Raw genomic sequence first — 21,273 nt, 5'->3', positions numbered from 1 at the left:
TATCTATGCTCTCTTCAAACCCGACAGACTCTATTGACATAAACAATCATTTTATCTCACAGGACACTGGAGTTGCTGGTCTACTGTCACCTCGATTGAGTTAGTTCCCGCTAGTGTGTGATTTTGGTAAATATGAACTAACACTTTTAAATACCAAAGTCTCACATGTGCAAACAAGAGGTAGATAAGCAACTCCTGTGTTTTACAAGGTCAAATTATACCAGGAAAAATTTCTGTTAATGGAGTCTGGTGGGTTTGAAGAGAGCACAGATAACGACTTTAGCTTTGCGTCTGAAAGGGTTGTCTTACAACAAAGTAAAGCGATGATATAATCTAAATAAAGCAAACACAGGTGGGGAAGGTAATTCACTTCAGAAACATTTTTATATTCCATGGAATGCTCTTAACATCCCGATAGCAATGAACACATTAAAATAATGCTTTGACAAAAAATCCATAACAAAATGTACCTCATACAACCCCGCCCGCCTCAGAACATCTGAACTATCCCTTAAAGTACGGCTCTTACAAATCTGTCAGTCATTTCCCAGGAAGTCCCAAGAAGGGGAGATAAAAATGTCCTTAGAAGAAAAGCTCTCTGAAAACCAAACTACATTTGATTCAGTATTCATTGGTCATTGAAGAATAAATAGTTAAATGTTTTATTTTCAGCTGGCTTTTGTGTAACAAGCAAATTATTTCCCCGTTTATTTATTACCAAATGAAATCCTTCTTTTAGGGGAAATGATTCGGAAATTATGCAGAAATGATAGAACTGTAAATAAAGAGTTATTTATTTCAAAATATAGTTTGTCAAGACATGCCTGATTGTTTTTGTAGTTCACAATTTTATCCACTGCCGAACTTCATTTTATTTTTGTCTTTACACTGTAGACACTTTATTTTAAAGTTCGGCAATGGATACAACTTCAAAAACAAATTGCACGACACATTTTTTAATGTATTAAATGTTTTCTCCATTTATGTTTTGTGCTTAACAAAAGGCTGAACAAACTCTTTAAAGTTTCTTTATTGGTCTGTTGTTTACACAGTCAAATATCAATCATGCGGTAATCACATGACAGTGACTCGCTATGAGGAAGCCTCTTTCCAGTAAACATGAAGTAAAATAACATTTGATTGAAGTGCAGATATAAAATAACTTAAAATGTCAAACTAATATACAATCATACAGGGAAGGAATACAAATCCAAATTAACTTAAAGAGAATTGCTAAATGTACATAAAAAAAGTCAACCTGCTGATGTGGAATCATAATGAAACATTGTCAAAAGATTTATAATTATTTCCAGTGGTTGTCACCAAGCTTATAAACTACTTTATATGCATTCATTTTAAGGAATGCTATAGAAGCTAAATGTGCAATTTTTCGGGATTGTAAGAGCTAGTTACAAAAACAATCGAACAAGAACGTATCATATATAAGCGAACACATTGTAAACCACACGTTACCCTTTAAAAAGGAGATCACTGAGCACAATATCTGTCGGTCATGGCGTCTCCCATCCAGTTTGTTCCCTTTGAGCCGAGAAAGAATGTCAATATATTCTCTGTTCAAATTCTACAAGGTGCTTTTTCTCTGTTTGTCGGATGAGTTCCTGAGGATCTCAGTGCAAGAGGAGTTCACAGGGGGGGGGGGGGGGCTGCTGGCTGTGTGTGGCCTGTGCTGGAGGACACGCTGACCCGGATGGTGGAAAGGAGTCTGGGTAGGTTCTGAAGGTGGGGGGGTGGGGGTCAGTTCTGGGGGGTGGAGTAGAAGGAATGGTGCTGGTGGATCTGGTCTGGAGGTTTGCTGGCGAACAGGAGAGGAGCGCTCTCTGATCCGTACCAGCTGGAACAGTGAGAAGAAACACAAGTCACATAAACGCACAAACTGATTACACATCTATTAGCTCGGGCATGATTTGAGGGGGTCCTTCTCATATTTTGGAAACTCAACCTGAGCTCGTATAATAAAACTTTTGTTTTACAAGTGTGAGATAGAAGTAGGGATTCTCAACGACAGAAATGTCCTCGTTGAAACCAAGCTCCCAGGAAGTGTGCGGGCCGTTGAAGCTAATTTTCCTAGCGGCCAACTGATGGTAGCCTACCACAACTTCTGTGTCAATCCATCACAACACTTTTCCCCATTGACTTACATTGGGAAGGAGATCTCTGTAAATCTGCATATAATTTTAATTAGTTAAATCGACCACCCAGTACGAACACGTTTATAGCCCTTATTGAAATCAATATGTTCTGAAAGTTAAAAAAATCGCTAAAAGCCGAATCCAGAGTTTTTTCCTCTCTCCATTCATCTGACTGAGCGGAGAGAGGAGGCTTGTTTGAGACGAGCTGCTGCTCGCCACGAAAGTAGACGAGAATAGCCGATCGCAGCCGGGGGAGGTCTCAAAAAGCTCGCCTGAAGTCGGACAGCTCGGAGTCGGCTTCTTCTTCTTCTTCTTCTCTCGGTTTTTTGGCGCAACTTTAAGGTGCATTTTGCCGCCTCCAGAGTCGGCTTGACTCGGTTTGCATTTATAAAGAATGCACATATGTGTTTAATCGTTAATGTCAGATATGTAATAAGTAAATACATTTGTTCCTGCTCAAGATCAGATTCCACTTTATTGTTATTGCACATATTACAGGTACTGATACAACGAAATGCAGTTTAGCTTCTAACCAGGAGTGCAACAAGCAGTAAAGTGAAAAGTAATGTACACAATCTACAGAATAAAAGATAGAATTAATTGAATGATGAATAAACAGTGAGGGGTATGAATAGATATACACAGCAGCCTGTAAGCAGTATGAACAGTGTTTATGAATATGCTAAGATATATAAAGTATGAAAACGGTAAGCAGTGCAAGTATAGTATAACATATATAGATATTAATTTCATGATGATAAACATTGTGGAACAATGATGAAAAATGTTAATGGAGGGGGCGTCGTAAAACTGAGACAAACAACAACAAACTTTTGCCGAACCAATTGAAGAGGTTCATCAGCAGCACGTGGTAAAAACCACCAATGAGCGCTCGGCTCGAGATACCAGCGAGTCGTTTCACATCAAGCATTTCGCTTCCGCAGCCCGTGGAGAGGAACTGCGCCGCCTCGCCGCGCCTCGGTCTCAAGCTCAAGGCTGCGGGCGTCTTTGTCCCGCGAGATTTCAACGTCTCATGTTGGCGAGCCTCCAGAACAAGTCGCACAAAATGACTAACCATCATGGAACGTCTTGCTAGTGCGTTGCCTGATGGTATGATGGTATGGTATGATAGTGTATTAAAGTTTAAATCTTCCGGAAAAAATTATAAAAGTGCCAGTCTTCTTTGTTATTTATTGAGCTTTAAAACAAATGAATAACGACTCTATATAATACAATAATAAAATACACGGAGCCTCTTTTTCCTCCCTCTCTTGACAGTGTCAGTTTCTGTGTCATGCTGATCCAGTAATGAGTGACCCGGCTGACAGCAAAAATAAACATATTTATAACTAGTTTAGGTAGTTTGAGAGGTAATTAAAATAGCTAAGGGTGATGATCTGACTTGAAGTGTGTGTTTTGCTGTTTTGCTGCATCACAGCGGGAGGAGCTGCAGGTGAGCAGAGCTGCGTGTCTCCGTCCTTTCAGATTAAACTTCACTCGCGTTTATGTCCATATCGAGAGAAAAATACATAATCTGTTCTCATGTACTCATGTTTGCCCTATGATGCATGGTCTTTTCCTGGTTTGCAGCACAGAAGAATAAAAAGCAGCAGCATCAAAACATGTTGATGCTTATCACTGACATACACATGACTGGAAAAAATAAAATCACCCTAGCATTTAGATAAGAAAAGATAACTCCAACTCTAAAGGATTTAAATTCTGAATGGTAGGCATACATTTACTTCATAACGTACATATCAAAAGTAGATATATAGGTAGGTCTAACTCTATGTATATTGACTTCTACCTCTACCTGTGCGTTGACAGTACCTTGCGTGTGGGTGGGAGGCGGGTGCCCACGGCATCGGAGCATCCTCATCGCTACCTTGAGGGTTGTCAAAGAAATACGGTCGAGGTAAGACCCTGTTGTTGACGGCCATGCTGCTGCTCTGTGAAAACAGAAAAAACCCACATATTGAGATCATTTACAACACTTCAGCACGGAAATGTCTTTACTTAGTTGACATAAAGTTCAGTTTCTGTCCGATTTGCTCTCTACCTCTTGAGCAGGCCGGCGCACTCTGAGGATGAGGATGAGGAGGCCGGTGGGGAGCAGCTCCCAGATGAAGAGGATGGCACCGAAGGCCAGGTAGCCTGCGTCGCCCAGCTCACTGCGCAGGTCAGCCTACACACACACACACACACACACACACACACACACACACACACACACACACACACACACACACACACACACACACACACACACACACACACACACACACACACACACACACACACACACACACACACACACACACACACACACACACACACACACACACACACACACACACACACACACACACACACACACACACACACATCGAGCAGTGTTCACAGGCCATTCTTAAAGCATTGACAAACATTACTGTGTACTGGCTCCGCCTCTAATGTTTAGACGCTCACCTGGTCGGAGACGTTGTACCAGTCGAAGTTGAAGGACTCCACCCGCTGGCTCTGACACAGGATGAGCACCGTCAGGTTGTAGCAGGCTCGACTGGAGAACAATAAGATCACCGCTGCTCCCAGTGCAGCTGTACGACACACCGTGGTGCCCTGGGGGGGAGAAATACACCAGGTAGGACCCTATTTGTGGTACTTAATGTGGAATTTTGATTTCAACATAAAAAGTATAATTATGTTTAAAAGCGGCATCCAGTGATTAGAATTGTACTGTGTATACATTTTTTTAATTCATAAAAATGATTTTTTTTTTATTTGATATGTTTTAATATACAATTCATAAATGTATTTATACTGGTACAAATGTGTTTAAAAGCAACATCCTACCAATTTATTTTTCATTTTTCTTTAAGATTTGTTAAATTACTTTTGTAAATTATTTATTGGATTATGAACTAATTTAGATATTTAATTTACCTCTCATTGCATTGTTTTTCTCATCCCTTATTTTTATTTTGTCGTTATCAGTTCTCCAATATTGTGTACAAAAGTGTATTTGCCTGTACCAATTAAAACAAGTGGAGTGCCCCTTTAACTTAAATGTATTCTAGCATTTTATAAAAACAGAAATCGTTTTTGGGTCCGGTATCTTTTCCAAAGCATGCCGTTAGCACACCTTGCTGATCAGGTAGGGGTTGGTGGAGTGTGAGTGGCGGGCCAGCAGCATCAGCAGAGCGGCCAGGAGCACCGCGTCCAGGATGAAGAGCGAGTCGTTGACCAGGACTCGAACCAGGACCAGATTCCAGGTCCGTTCCCCAGACCCTCCACCCTCCCCGTCCCTGAGAGCCGCACAGACCACGTTCACGCAGAAGAAGAGAGCGCTCATCGCACCGTACATGCAGCGCGCCAGCCATCTGAGGAAGACAGGGAACACATTAGTACTTATTTAGTATTCCAAAGGAAAAGGGCTTTTGACTTTCTAATGCGGGGGGAAACTTACATTCCTCTGTCCACGTCTGAGCTGTACGTCTCTCTCACTTTGAGTAACACCTGTGGTACAAGAGAGAAAAAGCAACAATAAGTAAACAAAAAAAAATCAACGTTAACTATTTGTTACAATGCCACCTGCCATACGTCGTTTATGTACAGTTTTCTCTCAGTTTTGAGAGATTATGACACGTACAAAACTCTTATAAAACAGGAAGTGGCACCGTCAGCAAAATACTGATAGTCGAATCCTTCACACTAAGGAATAAAAACAAATGTATAGCCCCAAAGAACGTGAGTCAACATCCGTGATTTTGAAAATCTACATGTGTCACCACTTAAATAATGTTGACCCCGCCCCGAAAAAAGGCCCACACAATACTGCAAGAGAAATGAATGATGTTAGTATGATAGACCTTGAAACTCTTCTACTTTCACCTATTTACTCATCATAAAAAGTATTTAAAATGTAATGGTTGTGTCAGACCATGATTTTTACAATTGTATTATACATTTCTGTGAGCTAAGAGAGTTTGGTCTTGTTTGGTCAAACTATTAGTCCACAGGAAAAATAAATTCACAATGACGTTAAATAAGAGCTAACACAATTACAAAACAGAATCGGGGACATATTTGGTGTTTGAACAAATGTTTTGGGATCTATTAATCACAACAATTATAGTTTAAAAAAACAAATATATATATTTATTTCACAATAAAGTGAATACCTTTAATTTTCTCGATTGCTGGTTGGACAAAAACAGTACTTTTAAAAATGCTTTACAACTATTTTCTATAGATTCCAGTCCATCAGCGTTTCCCTGGTGCATCATAGCTTTTCTTACCTGAGTGAAGTACAGGTTGATGAGGCTGAGGGTGAAGAACTGCAGGCAGACGGGGGAGCAGTAGAGTAGCCAGTACGCGGCCGCAGGCAGGTGGTTGGCCTCCAGAGCGTTACAGAAGTAGAAGGAGAAGAGGGTGGTGCGGAGGGCCGCCCACAGCAGGCAGAGGAACAGGAAGACGCTCTGGTAGCTCCATGTCTTGTGTCTGTACAGGTAGAGGCGCCACAGCTGGGCGTACACCACCAGGAAGAGTCCGGCGTACAGAGAGGTGTAGAGGATGGTGAAGCCCAGCTGCACCGACGGGGCCACGGCCGGGCGCAGGGGGATGGGCGCGGGCTGGGTGGAGGAGTTAGGGGGGGGCGGAGCTGTGACTGGAGCTTCCATTGGAGTACTGATAGGACTAACTAAGTGTTCATCATCGTCACAGAAAAAGTGACAAACCTTCCCCTGTCAGACACATCGGTGCAAATAGGAGACCTGGAAGAAGATCCCCAGAGGTCAGCAAGAGCAGAACACTGAGCGACAGACGGAGGGAAAACGAGAACTTGATAACACTATGATTGGACGATATACAACATGAGGCCATATTATTTTGAGGGCAATGTTTTCGTTTTCGAGAATAATTTCACATTATTGTGATTATTGTTTTTCCTTTACAATGTATTTCTTTATGATTCTCACGAAAAATAATCAATTCATAACTAAATTGATATACAAACATAAACAAGACCATTTTTTTCCCTTGCTATTTGGTCTTTTAATGTGTGTTAACTGTGACTACTTTGAATTTACAAAAATGCGCTATAGTCATAAAATTATGTATATCTAATAGCGATTTATTTCAACATTGCCATTTAATTAAGGTGAAGTTAACCTTATTACAGTCTTATTTGATGCATGAATTGGGCAGGGGTGTAGCACATTATGAAAAGAAAGCAGTGCTCTGTTGATTGATTTTCAATATTGATATAAATCGTAGTATGGGTAACTTTCAATATCGTACACTAGAAGTGTTCACAACACTTGTAACAACAATCCCATGATACATATTTGTTCCAGCCGTGTCAGCCTTTACAGTACATTGATTTAAACAGTGATCCTTTTAAATAACAATACAACAGTCACATTATGGTGGCTGTTGATCCCACCTCTTACAGGACAGGAATACATACACTTTTATATCAACATTCATTTAATATGTCAGATACAGAAAGCCCAGAGATTCTCTCTAATGTTCGACATATTTATCAACATTTCAAACTCTAGTTATGTCATATTTGTGGCACTATTGGATGTCCTGATAATGTGCAGATTGTCATGTCCCCTGTGTAGTTTTCAGTGACCTTTGAGACTCAGTTACCCAGAGAAAAAATCTCTTAATAAGATAAATAACCGCTCCTGCTGCTCCGCCTGGGCTGCAAGACAACAGCGGCTAAGCTAACTGAAACTAACTTAACTAACGTCAGAATGAATGTCAACTATTTCATACCGACGCTCATCTATTCTTTGCTTTATCCCAAACAAACACACCATATGTATAGGCTGTCAGTTCTCATTTAACAAAAACAACGGACCTTTTTGACGGGAGCAGGGTCAGTAGCGGACGACGGTAATCCCTCGCTTCCGTGTTGTGTGTTCTGCGTGACGTCAGATGGGTGGAGCCAGTATTTTGAATCCAACCCCCAACCGCCAATCAGCAGTCACAGGAAATCGCGGTTTCTTTAAGTCGTTGCTTACTGATCTCAAGAAGCACGGGACATTAATATATAATTAAACGGTAAGAGTGATTATAAGTGACTGATAAATATGTTTATTTAGTACTATAAGGTGTCCCATGCAACTTTTATTTACAATACCTCTATATTTACTAAAGTGGGCTCTCAACGGACGCATTACCGTTATTCCCGTGTCACGAAGGTGTTGTATTATTAACAAAGATGCCAATGGTGCTGCGGACACGGAAATCCCTCGCCCCCACTAAGGTGAGTGAGGGAGAGGAGAGTGAGGAAAAGCCCCAGGAAAAAGAGTCCCAGGACATAGACCCGGTAACTCCGAGAAGGTCGGCCCGCCCGCACGGGAGCACTACGTACGAGGTGGGTATTTTTATTACTCAGCTTTTCCGCCTCCTCTTCCTCCTCTTCTTCCTCCGCTGCTGCTACTGCTGAACACTTCAGCCACGTAGCTCCTCGATAACGTCAACGGCAGCGTTAGCTAACCCGAGAGAAACAGTACAGGAAAGAGAATATAGACAGAAGACTACCTTAAAGTGACGTACATTTACTGCTTCTAACACTTTGACGTATGTAATGTTTGCTTAGCCGGTTAGCAATACTGTCGGGAGCTAATAACTGCACCGTGAGTGTGAACCACTGCGCCCTGCTTTAAATCACTGCATCATGGTAAGTTGTTATCTCTATGCTGAGGACGGTGGTTTTATTTAAAGAAAATTACTAAATGTTGGTCCTTAATTTATATTACTTTCTTAATCTTGAATATTGATAAACAACAGCTTAATATTTATTTACATTTTCCATTGTCTGTGCTGTAAATTAACTTTACTTTTCAAGCACACTACTTAAGTACATTTTGAAGATACTAGTAATATATTTATTATAATACTTTGTACTTCTATCCCACTACAATTCGAAGGTTAATCATTTACTTAAGTTACTTAAGTTACTTTGCAGATTTGGGTTAATGATGTGGAATATATAACCAACACTTAAATCAGACATTTAATGTAATTGGTTCCACCTGGAGTAAATTCACAAGCTCCCCTGCAGTATACAAAGTAATTCAAAGTAGCTGCACCTTTACCAGCTTTGATAACATTTTCATGATCAATCATTATAATCAAAACATATAAATAATATTATGAGAAAATGGGCCAATCTGCTTAATGAGTACTTTTACTTTTGGTACTTTAAGTATATTTTGATGCTGATACTTTTTAACTTTTATTTGAGTAACATTTTGAATGCAGGACTTTTACATTTAACAGAGTATTCCTACACTGGTATTTCTACTTTTACTCAAGTACAAGATATGAAAACGTCTTCCACCTCTGCCCATTGTGTATATGCTTTATAACATTGCTTCCTCTTTGTTTACTGTGAATATAATGTGTCTTCTTGTCCCATCAGGACTCAGGCTCTGAGTCAGACTCTGAGTCTGTCCAGATCATAAAGATGGAGGAGACACTTCAAAGTCCCCCTGCAGAGCTGGAGGAGGAAACTGCTGAGGAAGCCCATCTAACGGTAGTCTATAATTCACCTCTCACAAAAAACGCGCCTCACGCTGTTAGATGTTTTCTAAAGGCCGGAAAAGCTAGTGTGTGCAGCTGCATGTAATCTTCAACAGGATATATTGGAAGGCTAGTGGGGAAGTGTCCTAATCTCAATTAGCCGCAGTACAGCAGCAAAGCTCATATTTAGCCTACATGCTTGCTATTTGCATATTAACAGGGGAACCCATATAGACATGACTAATATGTGAACAAAAAGGTAAATATATATTAAGCACCAATAAAATGTAGATGAAGCGTCTACATATAAAGTCAGCCTTCAAAACAATATAAAGAAGGCAAAGAAATAAATACTCAATGGATAAACATAGACTAGATGATTTTGTACAGTTCATTATTTTGGGGTTTATTGTCTTAATTTTAGTATACATTTACATTTAAAGAATCCCTGAAATTTGAATTTATTTTGGTTTGAAATGAGTTATTTCCAGTTTGGAATGACACCTAAAAACAATTGCACTTTTGCAGCCATTTTATTATTTACATTTTAACAGGAATAAAATACAGTATGTATGTCACGATATTTTCCTTTAAGTATAAATTGGTTACATTGTCAATGTCTGACTGCTAGCTGTTTTAAATGAGATTTTTTTAAACACTTATTTATACCTACCAGTATTTATCATAACTTCACAGATTGATTTATCATAAAAAATGTACCTAAAGTAATGAGAAAGTCATAGAATATGAATGGATGTCCATTCGCCAAAATGTGTAGAAACCCAGATTTTTTGCTTGTATGCCAACAAATATGCCATTTCTTACAATCACAGCCTGTCATTAAACCAATCAGGCTTTAAGTGTATATTTTTATAAAGACACTTTCAGGAGTAGTTTTCATAAAGAGCTAAAATGACATATATAATATTAACCAATATTAACGCACTACAGATATATCTGTATCAGTGAACAGGCAGGCAGATTATTCAGTACACTTATAAAAGCAAAAATGTGTTAAAGGTAACCTAAAACCAATGTTTAAATTGCTTTGATTCCCCTTCAGTAGTTGAAAAAAATGTCCCATTTGGTGATCGTATCAAATTCTAATCTGAAGGATAATTACAAAATAATAATAAAGAATGACTATTGGCATATTTTGATATTTGCCTCAAATCCTGTATACGTCGTTGGGCTATAAGAGTTGTGCTCTATCTGCAGACATGTTGCCATAGTAGGGAAAGCACAGGTGTTACTGATAATACTAACAATGGCTCAGCTCTATTGAAGTGTCTGTGACAGTGTGACACCGAGCCAGCATGAACTCAATGGAATCCACCATTAATCATTTACACCTGGGGTTTCACTACGTGACATGTAAAAATGTCTTCTGTGGCATTCCAGAAAATAACAAGTACAAAATACAAACATTGGAGAGGAAGGGACTGAAATCAAAAATATATAATTAAAAGGCATTAGTATTATTATTTAATGTAAGGACTACAAAAGTTGTAAAATGAATGCAGCAGCTACAGAAATGTGTCCTGTGAAAGTTATGATTATTTTTAAAAAAAAAATTTTTTATTGATAGCCCAACCCTAGTTAATATGTATGTTATTTCTAAAATGCTTCTTATTTTCCTCTTAGGAACTAAATAACCTGTATTTTCTTGTTTTTTCTACACATATGTGTACATTTTCCTAATTCCCTAAAGACTTCTGATTTAATAACAAAATCAACTTAAAAAACAGTAAAAGTTTTTACAAAAGAGAAAACTAATTTCAAACACTTTGGAATCTACTTTGGAAGGACGTTGCCATTGGATATTAGTGTATACAATGATTGAATTAAACTCAAAGCAAATTGAATGCTCATCAGAATGTAAAGTTCAAATATGTTGTAGCCATGGTGATACCCACGTGTCATTCATAAACAAATATGTAGAAATGATAAACAGTCTGTGGTGCATCAGACAGGAGAGCTCATTTGAATAGGAGTGGCTACCACTGTGCTTCGGAGCCTCAGCAGGTAATACAGTGTTATGGTATTGTTGTTGAACAATAACAAGGAGTTTGCAAATGACTGTTTAACTGCTAGCTTTTAGAAAGCCGTTTTGAGTGTTTAGTGCTGCTTAGGCTGTCGAAATGGGTTTAAAGTCATTTAACTTGTGTGTAAGAGGTGCTGTAGATGTTAGTTTTTCAAATTAGCTGCACACATGATGTTTTTTCTAATTTAGTGATGTCTTCCACAGGAATTTAAGTATTGTAGCGTCGTGCTAGATCGTATTGGGGCTGAGGACAAGGCAAGTAGAGAGCTTGAAGAGAGAGAAGACATGAACCGAAAAGGTGGGAAACTCGTCTCCCGGATCCCCACTTTCCAAAAACGACCCAGCGGCGCAATCCCAACCCCGGAGCTCCATGTTCACAAAAAAGATCCCCCTGTCCACATAGCTCAGCCTCTGGAGAAATCTGGGAGCGGGGGCGCAGAGGCCTTGAAGTCCAAGCTAACCGAAGTCAGAGAAAAACTCCCTGCACTCCCTTTACCGTCAGTGCAGACCCCCAAGATCGGCTTTGAAGCGGAACCTTCCACCACATTTGCCCATAGTCCCGTTACTACCACTCCCAAGAGTCTCTTTGAATCTGGGCAATACTCTTCCATGATTGTGAGCCCCAGGCCTGCCCTCAGACTGCAGCAAGGCTCAGAGCAACATCTACCAGAGGAAGACCAGAGCCAAACGCTTGAAAAAGGAGCCGATAACGTACTTGATGCCCCCGATTCTCAGCTGCCAGACCAGGGCCTCATTGGGCAAAAGCCTTTGGAACACACTAAAGAAAACTATGACGTAACGGTTGAAAGCCGGATCACTCTCAATGCCTATGGAGACACCAATAAGTCTGAAGACGAACTTCACACAACCAAGGTCAGCGATGTGGCGTCAATCATGGACGAACAACCGCCGTGGGAAATACAACTGAAGAACCTGCTCGAATTCAAGGACAGTAAATCTTCATCAGAAGCTGAATGTGAGGATGATTTAGCAAAGGAAAAGTCCGAGGACCATGATGATGAAGGGGAAATGAAAGAACATTATGAACCTCTTATAACCAAGTCTGAGTTTTTAGGTAATGCAGAGAAAAGCTTCAACGTTGATGAAGCGACCTCTCCTGCAGCACCAGAGAAACCTGCGGAATCTACCAAGTCGACTAAGGTGGGTAGAAAAGATCAGTCACACTGTTGTCTCGGTGGTCTTAGTCACACAAAAAGGAATTCCACCACACCCTGCAGTAACAGCTGTGGTATGCAACACAGCCCTCAGCTGTTTTCCAGTCTTGTGACAAAAGCTTAGATCATAACTTTGCACGTAACTTTCACAATGTTGCCCGTCTTGTTTTGTAGAGCTCAGGAGGCTGCAGTTTTGCCCTCTTCTGCTTCCTGCCCACCCTCTTGCTGCTGGTCGGGGGGCTGGGTCAGCATGTGTGGCACTACGGGCTCCCCTTGTCCGTGGCCCAGCTCACGGCTCAGATGGAGCTGCACTGGATGGAGGGCTTGCTGGTTCCAGAGCCCTGCAGCACTGACTGTCGGTAGGACACAATCAGGCTAATTGTTCGTCTATCACCGAAAATGAGCCACCCACTTTGACAAAAGTAGTGTTGAATTTGTAAAATGTATCCTTTTGAAACCTCAAGACACACTTATCCCAAAAGAGAAATCTTTGTTATTTTTCCCCTTTTATTTACCAAGATATCTGCGTATGGTGTTCGAATTACCCATTTGCTTTCGGGGGAGCCCTATTTTTTTGTGCACATCCTGCTACTAAATATGTCACACGCACGCTCTGTTGACTGGCGCAGCAGCGCGGATGCGATCAATTGCTATAAAAACACTGCTATTTTTTATTTATTTATGAAAAGCCATGGATACCTTTCATTCCACTCACTCCATCTTTTCTGTGTCCAGTTAAAAGGCAGGTCATGGGCATCGTCAGGTTCGCTAGTGCAGGTGGCGCTGGCGGCTGTGGCCGTTGTTGAAGCCTCGGCTCCGCAACGGCAGGCCTCTCCCTCGGTATGGAGCTGTCAAACTCGACCGCTTACAGCCGGCCAACTAAAAGTTGTTCCGTTCACGTTGTCATTTTTAGAGACTCCTTCGCTTCTTTGCTTGTGAATCCAAAAGCTGCGAGGCTTGGCTGTTTTCGTTTCGCCATATATTTTTTATTACAAAGCCAGAGTTAAAAAAATATCAATATGAACATTTCAAATACCGCACCGTCATCGCTGCAGTAACCATAGCAACGTAGCGTAAAGAATGCAGCGCAGCCACGTACAGATGGCAACACCCAGACATATTCACAAATATAAAACAAATAATCAGAAACTAGAACGACTATTTATTTCAAGGATTTTTTATTTACAGAAACTCAACATTTCTAATCTGTGTGACACAAATATGCATGATTTATTTTTTTGGGCTCCCCCTATTTATCTAAAAGTCGGCCTTCAGGGGCGCTCCCCCCTCTTTTAGGGGAGCCAAGTTCCCCCTGGCTCCCCCCCATTTCGAACAGTGTTATGCACCACTCTACGGAAGCCTTGAGAGGCAAGTGAGAGAGAAAAGATTTTGGAGAAATTTTAGTTTTTTCAAATATGATCTAAATTGTTTAGTACTTAGGAACAGTTGAAAGAGTATAACGGCAGCAAAATATTAAAGAGCAACTTGCAGGTTAAATAAATGTGTAGGAAAATGATGTATACACTATAATTTCAAAAACAAATACAGAAATATACACTACAGTGACATCTGGCGTCGTTTTTGTAAGACAATTTTTCTTCCGCATACAAAAAGCCTCCCCACGTGACCTCCCGCGTGTGACGTAACATGGGGGAGAGCGGCCGGTCTAACGTATTAATAAACATGGATCACAATGCTAGTTTTGACACAGAAGAGGTTGAAAATATATATTCGAATGCATATGATTATAATTATGAGCCTGCTATGAGTCCAAGAGACCAGGAGCAGCCAAGGATTAGAAGAAACAACGGCCATCGGCGAGAAATGGAGCTTTGGTGTGAGGAGAACCAGTGGAGAACAGAACAGCTGTCTTGGTGAGTGACCGGCGTTAGCTACAGACAGCTGTTAGCTAACGTCGGTCACATCACAACATTGTGAAGTTAGCTATCATATATCAGGCTATAACTAAAGTTGATAATATAGTAACGTTACTGGCAGGACTGTTGATACTGATCCATAACAGAAACTAATGCACAAGTATCAGCCGTATCTCGCGTTACCTAACGCAACTCCACACTACGTTACGGTGCTGTCAGGGCCATATATATTATATGGCTCTGGGTGCTGTGTACCGGAGGGGAGAGAGGGAGAGAGAGGAGCGAAGGGGGGGAGAGAGAGGAGCGAAGGGGGGGAGAGAGATGTCATACGGTTTCCTGATAAACGTTTTGTTTGATAGGCCTCAGCTGTGGAGAGTATGTGCTGCAGGGAGGTGGATGCACAACGCACCCAGGAACGAACGCTAGCTCCGGTCCTGTTAGGTAAACTGTGGACTCGATGTCCTGACAGGCTGGAGTTTGTGCAACCTGCACAAACTCCAGCTCACCATGATTTAAAAATGGGGAAATGCAATGTAAAATTACCGAAAAAATACCAGCTCACTAAGTCACAACCGCTCAAACCAACTTCAAACTACTACCGCGGATTGGGCAGAGAAGGAGTCCGAGAAAGTTGCTCCCCATGTGACGTAATATGACGCGTTTGACGTATAACGTAAAAAAAAAGCAGTTTTTAAGAGCAGAGCTCAAAACGGCTCCTTTTCCTCTGAATTCCTGCCCTTATGTCTTGTAAAACATATCAAATCCTGCACTAACTTTTTGAATTGCAAGGTTAAGAATAAATGTAGTAAAAAAAAAAAACCTGCAAGTTGCTCTTTAAGGACGCTAACAAAAAAAAAATCACCTGACAAAAGAGTAAATTCGAAAAATCACACTTTTAAAAAATAATTGTTCACATACTTATTTCAAAGGAGGGCTGCAGCTAATGAAATATATATATATTTATATATATATATATATATATATATATACTTTAATGATATTAAACAAAGCATAAACGTTTACATATTTAAGAAAGTCTTTTGGGTCAATTTTGCACAAAAACATTACTTTGGAAATGAATCAATAGTCAAAATAGTTGTAGATTATTTCGGTGTTGCCCAATTTCTTTTATGCTACTTTTTCTTTTTATTGTCAAACATGTTTCTTATCAATCTGTTATTCAGACATAAACACAGCAGAGGAATCAGTTTAGATCCCAAATAATAACCTTTTTCCTACTGGCCTCTCAGGGCTTCCGTACACAATGACTGTCCATTTTGCTGTTTGGAAGCTGACCTTTGGGCCATAGCTAAATCATTATAAACCTGTACAACTTTAAAGTTTAGCATCTCTACTAGTTTAAGACAATTTATTTTCCCGTGTTCAGGGTGCGGCTGGTTGAAAGCATCCCCGAGGGTCTCTACCCGTACTCCCCCCCGTCCAGGCGGAGCATCGCAGACAGCTGGCTGCACCTGCTGGACAAAGCTAACAGCTCGGTCGATATCGCTGCGTTCTACTTCAGCCTGCGAGGCAGCGAGGTTCCAGACGCCACTGACACTGAGGTGGGTTCAGCGCCACGCCCCTAATGAATGTTGCTGTATTTATTTCACCCTCTAATGTGTGTAACATCATTTCCACATATTTTGCAGGGGAGAATGGTGTTTGAGAAACTGAAACAACTTGAATCCAAAGGTGTGAAGCTTCAGATGGCCGTCAACGCCCCACAGACCTCCACTGAGGATACGGCAGAGTTGGCTGCTACAGGTACATCATCCCCAACAACATGGAGATCATTGTGTTGCACCATGAACCACAGCTGGACAGGGACACATCAGTTCTTCGTCATAATGATTTTACCATTTGTGTAATGGGGGATCATTCTATTTATTTTTAAATTGCTTTCATTTTGTTTGCAAAATGTATACATGTACAATATTTCTTTATCTAATTCAGAATCAGAATACTTTATTTATCCTGGGGTGAAATGGGATTGTTGCTCCTTTTTAGAGTTAAAATAAATAAATATTTCTTATTATAAACATCAGTTAAAGTAAAAATGTCAAATAGAAGATCAAATTAAATTAAACTATTCAAAAGAACATAAGAAGTGAGAGTAAGAAGGTACAATGAAAAGATATACAAATAAATGCATTTATATTCAAATAAGATATTAATTAAGATCGAATAAAATATACAATTAAATTAAAACATTTATAAATAAATATTATTGGATTACTGGATTTCTCGTTTAAAACTCATCAAACATATTGTTTAAAAAAAAAAAAATGAAAAGGAATGATTAGTTTTGTTCTGCAGGGATTAGTGATCATGTGTATGGTTTGTTTTGTGTTCAGGTGCAGAAGTGAGAGAGGTGGACCTGAAGGCTGTGACCGGAGGCATCGTCCACACTAAGCTGCTGGTGGTGGATCAGAAGCATTTCTACCTGGGCAGCGCCAACATGGACTGGCGCTCTCTGAGTCAGGTAAATCGCAGTAGACGTGTAGTTGCTAAAATAATCTGGATTATCAACACTATTGTTCATTCTACATGTTAGAGTTGGTTTGAGGTTCATCCACAGCAGTAGTATGTGAGTGACAGAGTGACTGCTTCCTGTTGGGCAGGTGAAGGAGGTGGGGCTGTGGGTGGAGGACTGCAGCTGCCTGGCTCAGGACGCCTTCAGGATCTTCGGGGTGTACCGGAGCATCGGAGGGTTGAACAACGGCTCCCTGCCGCCCTACTGGCCTGCTCGTTTCTCCGCCCTGTCCAGTTCCCAGAACCCCCTGCACCTCATGTTCAATGGCGTGCCGGCTCAGGTCTACCTGTCTGTAAGTTCAGAGGCCTCCTGAAGAGGGAAACAACTGAAATCATACTTTTGGGTTTTAGTTTAATTTACAAGGATTCATATGTTTTTTATAGAGCTGGGTATACAAAATACTGTATGATGAGTTTTATTCTAACGTGTTAACGACAATTTTCAAACCCAATCAAATCTGTAATTTTAATCAAAGTTAAGGTGCGTTTTTCTTTTTTCGCCTGTATGACGTGGTATCCCTTTTTAAGCATCCATTGTCAGAATGGGAAATAAATACAATTTTATTCCGTTTTTGAATAATTTTGAACTATATAATAACATTGAAACAAAAAATATTGTCAATCCGGATCTTAAATTATCGAATAAACAGGCCTGAGCAAAATAAGCAGCAGTCAGTTATACACAGACTTTATTCAGTGTTCCCACTTAGTGAAACTTGTTATAAGGGTCTTTGTTTCCCCAGTAGTGACGTCCTCTTGCCGGTTGCTCCAATGATTCTCACCTGCTCTGTTCTATCTCTTTCCTGCAGAGCGCCCCCCCGCAGATCTCAGCGCGCGGCCGCTCAGACGATCTCTCCACCATCCTGTCCGTCATCGAGGACGCCCACACATTCATTCACATCTCCGTCATGGACTACCTTCCTCTGTCCCAGTTCTCAGAGCCACTCAGGTGACGTTACCCTCAACTCAACAATCCCAGACAGGACACCAATAGATTCCTAGATCTAGTAAATCTCCATCTCAATAATTGGTGCAGGAGTGAGTCCTAAAACCCAAAAATGAGTTGGCATGTTAACACTTGTGGACACCTGAAATAAGCTCTTTGGTTAACACAAGCTTAATCAAGTTTCACGTTTTGTTCTAGAACATAAAATAAGTTGGTAAATACTCCACTGTCAATGTCCAAAGTCTTTGTGTGTCATAAAACGGTTGCTAATAAGTGGCTAAATGAGACAACTAAACGTCATCAGGCCAATCATTATCCGCCTTTAGCTTAGTGGTGTTGTTGTTGTGTAGTTTGTTTTTAGCCTAACGTTAGCTTTTGACTTCTAGCATTAGCATTTAGGCTTCAACTTCTATAAAAGTTGTGTTAGCCATAGATTACAGTGTTTCTTTTTGCTATGAACTCAAATCCAATGGAAAATTCCCATTGACTTCTTGCCGAAGAAGCCCCTGCGATGCTAACTTCCTGTTCGTCCTTTTAAAAAAAAATATATATCACTGCACCACTCTATATGTTGAGTTACTGAATTAAAGATTCGGGTATGACAGTAACAAAGAATGCGATCCATGGAACTTTGTAAATAGATTAGTTAAGAGTATTTAATGAATCAACAGTCACAACACTGGACCCGGATTGGCTGACAGAGCAGCTACTGGGAGTAAAATTATGTTCAGCTGCTGATTTAGTGGTAGTGACTACTTTTTGTCTTTTTTTGTTTACTTAGTTGTGTTCTCTGTATTTTATATGTCTGTTATGTGTAAAAATGTGTAACGTTGCTGCCTTCTTGGCCAGGTCAGCATTGTAAATTAGATTTTATCTCAATGCTTTTTATCTGGTTAAATAAAGGTTAAATAAATACTTTTTTTAAAGCTTTCTAGTTCAAAGGCATTATAGAATAGAATAGAATCCTTTATTGTCATTATACAGGTACAATGAGATCCTTTCCTCTCCTTGGGTGTAGCCCACTAGCACCACAGACTGTTTGATATCGACAGTGTTTATCAAAGTGTGTGTTGTCCTCCCTCTCTCAGGTTCTGGCCGGCCATCGACTCAGCGCTGCGCTCGGCGGCGTGCACCAGAGGCGTGCAGGTCCACCTACTGGTCAGCTGCTGGAAGCACTCCCCCTCCGCCATGTTCCCCTTCCTGCAGTCCCTGCTGCTGCTCAACAGGCCCCCACTCCAATGCAACGTTGACGTGGTGAGTTGAGTTGTCCTACATAATGACGCAGTCCTTAACAGAACGTGATCTATGTTAAACTTCTGCTGTTTGGTTTCCGTGCAGAAAATCTTCACAGTGCCTTCTACAGCGAAGCAGATGGAGATCCCCTTCGCCCGAGTCAATCACGCCAAGTACATGGTTACTGACAGAGTGGTGTATATAGGTACGATGTTAACACTAAATATGGCATAGTATATAGCAGGAGATGCTGTGAATTCCTTCTTTTTTCTGTAGTGTTAAGATGTTTAAGGTGGTTTCACTTAATGTTGCTTTATACTTCTACTCCACCTTAATTGTATGAAAATAACTATTTATTTCACAGACAAAATTTCATTCAAATAAATATATAATTAGCTTCTAAAACATGATGCTTGGATCAGAGCAGGGAGATTGTTGCAAACGGAATCAAGCAGTGAAAAGAAATGTCCTAAACCCAATTTAAAAGTTAGAAATATATAAAATATAAATGAATGAAACTATTATAACCTTGGTCCAGAAAAGAAAAACCTTAACTCATACCAAGTCATTTAAGTTTTATTTTTGAAGTATTTCCAGTGTTGTAGGTTTATTTGAACCTGTTTTCAATGCTTCTCTCCCAAAAAATTATACTTTTAAATATGATTTTATTTATTTTACAGAACCCAAGTTGGGAACAAATGAGTGTTGGTAGTTCCTGTGACCGCCGTGCTTACTGACGTGTCATTTCTTTTGTGTCCCCAGGCACCTCTAACTGGTCGGAGGACTATTTCACGCAGACGGCAGGGGTCGGCCTGGTGGTGAACCAGACGGGCTCCGAGGTGAAGGAGGGGCAGGAGACGCTGCAGGCGCAGGCGGAGGAGCTGTTCCTCAGAGACTGGCTGTCAGACTACGCCCGCCCTCTCTATGTGGACGACCTGGACGTCTGCCGGCACTGACGCTGTGTCCTCTAATAAAGCATCTCGCCTGCTCCTGCTGCTTGAACTTTATGAAGAATCCTCTTGCTGTACCGCGGGAATGAACTCTTATTTTATTTCGCAACTTGCTGCCTAATTTTTGTATATAGTTGCATTTTTTTATATTTGAAGACGTGTTATTTTGTATATCGCTCTGATGGTTTCCGCTTTGTACACTTTATTTCATGCCTGGAGCATTCTGTATATTTTCCTTCTTAAAATGCGGGTGCCAAGCTTTAGTAATCCTATGCAGGATATATAGAGATTCTATTTGAGCTATGAGCTGTTAATGATTGTGTGTAAGCCTTAGTTAGTCAATTCTTGTAAATACTGTCTTTTTCAGTTTAGTTTGAAGATGTAGAACCAAACAGAAAATAGTTGACCTTAAATAAGAGCATTCTTAGTTCTTTTGACGCTTTTTCTGGTCTGTTGAAAATGCCTGTTTACTTCATCACCAGGGTCATTGTATTACGCTTCAAATAAGGTTTGTGCTCCTGACTCAGCAGCTTACTGGATGTTTCCGTCTAAATAAAACCTTCTTGGTTGGAATTGGAGAGCTTCAATATGCTTTCTCGAATATAATGGAACTAGATGGAAATCTGCTTGTGGTGCCAAAAGTGCAGACATTTTGTTTGAGAAACGCAATGTCTCCTGCCAGAAATAATGATCTGGTCATTCAAGATTATCCACAGATAGGGTTGTGATTAATTGAGTGTAGAGCCATGAGACACTACTTAAAGAGGACACAGTATGCTCATTTTCAGGTTCATCTTTGTATTTAGCTCCTCTACTGTGACATG

The 21,273-nt window shown here is 40.4% G+C and overlaps 2 protein-coding genes across 6 annotated transcripts; one reads left to right on the top strand and one right to left on the bottom strand.

The window, feature by feature from the left end:
• Positions 1 to 1,012: 1,012 nt before the first annotated feature.
• gpr137 (G protein-coupled receptor 137) lies at positions 1,013 to 8,146 on the bottom strand. Its single transcript, XM_079672122.1, has 8 exons — positions 8,023 to 8,146; positions 6,452 to 6,925; positions 5,620 to 5,669; positions 5,296 to 5,533; positions 4,623 to 4,772; positions 4,213 to 4,338; positions 3,984 to 4,102; positions 1,013 to 1,852 (listed from the first exon to the last, which is right to left on the bottom strand). The coding sequence occupies exons 2-8, from the start codon at positions 6,830 to 6,832 to the stop codon at positions 1,756 to 1,758; spliced, it is 1,161 nt and encodes a 386-aa protein (XP_079528248.1). The 5' UTR covers positions 6,833 to 6,925; positions 8,023 to 8,146; the 3' UTR covers positions 1,013 to 1,755.
• Positions 8,106 to 21,022, top strand: pld7 (phospholipase D family, member 7). 5 transcript variants are annotated; one of them, XM_079672117.1, is made up of 13 exons: positions 8,106 to 8,225; positions 8,366 to 8,541; positions 9,592 to 9,705; positions 11,941 to 12,897; positions 13,086 to 13,270; positions 16,176 to 16,350; positions 16,438 to 16,552; positions 17,143 to 17,270; positions 17,410 to 17,613; positions 18,130 to 18,269; positions 19,355 to 19,520; positions 19,605 to 19,704; positions 20,262 to 21,022. In XM_079672117.1, the coding sequence occupies exons 2-13, from the start codon at positions 8,386 to 8,388 to the stop codon at positions 20,453 to 20,455; spliced, it is 2,634 nt and encodes an 877-aa protein (XP_079528243.1). In that variant the 5' UTR covers positions 8,106 to 8,225; positions 8,366 to 8,385; the 3' UTR covers positions 20,456 to 21,022. The 5 variants fall into 5 exon arrangements, with proteins under 5 accessions (XP_079528243.1, XP_079528244.1, XP_079528242.1 ...); XM_079672118.1 differs by lacking the exon at positions 8,106 to 8,225 and having other exon boundaries at positions 8,237 to 8,541; positions 11,941 to 12,712; positions 12,812 to 12,897; XM_079672116.1 differs by lacking the exon at positions 8,106 to 8,225 and having other exon boundaries at positions 8,237 to 8,541.
• The last annotated feature ends 251 nt before the right edge of the window (positions 21,023 to 21,273 follow it).

Source organism: Notothenia rossii (genome assembly GCF_949606895.1).
Source record: "Notothenia rossii genome assembly, chromosome: 3".
Classification (NCBI taxonomy): Eukaryota; Metazoa; Chordata; class Actinopteri; order Perciformes; family Nototheniidae; genus Notothenia; species Notothenia rossii.
The sequence above is the reverse complement of the archived record's forward strand: the minus strand, read 5'-3'. Positions and strand labels throughout refer to the sequence as shown.

What these genes read in the sequence shown, in the direction of transcription:
- gpr137 (XM_079672122.1), bottom strand. Translation starts at nt 6,832, where the DNA reads ATGGAAGCTCCAGTCACAGCTCCGCCCCCCCCTAACTCCTCCACCCAG. An exon ending in ACCCCTACCTGATCAGCAAG is followed by an intron (nt 4,773 to 5,295) that starts GTGTGCTAACGG and finishes TCTCCCCCCCAG; the next exon opens with GGCACCACGGTGTGTCGTAC. An exon ending in GCCTCCCACCCACACGCAAG is followed by an intron (nt 1,853 to 3,983) that starts GTACTGTCAACG and finishes TCACTGTTCCAG; the next exon opens with CTGGTACGGATCAGAGAGCG.
- pld7 (XM_079672117.1), top strand. Translation starts at nt 8,386, where the DNA reads ATGCCAATGGTGCTGCGGACACGGAAATCCCTCGCCCCCACTAAGGTG. An exon ending in CAGTTCTCAGAGCCACTCAG is followed by an intron (nt 18,270 to 19,354) that starts GTGACGTTACCC and finishes TCCCTCTCTCAG; the next exon opens with GTTCTGGCCGGCCATCGACT. An exon ending in TCCAATGCAACGTTGACGTG is followed by an intron (nt 19,521 to 19,604) that starts GTGAGTTGAGTT and finishes GTTTCCGTGCAG; the next exon opens with AAAATCTTCACAGTGCCTTC.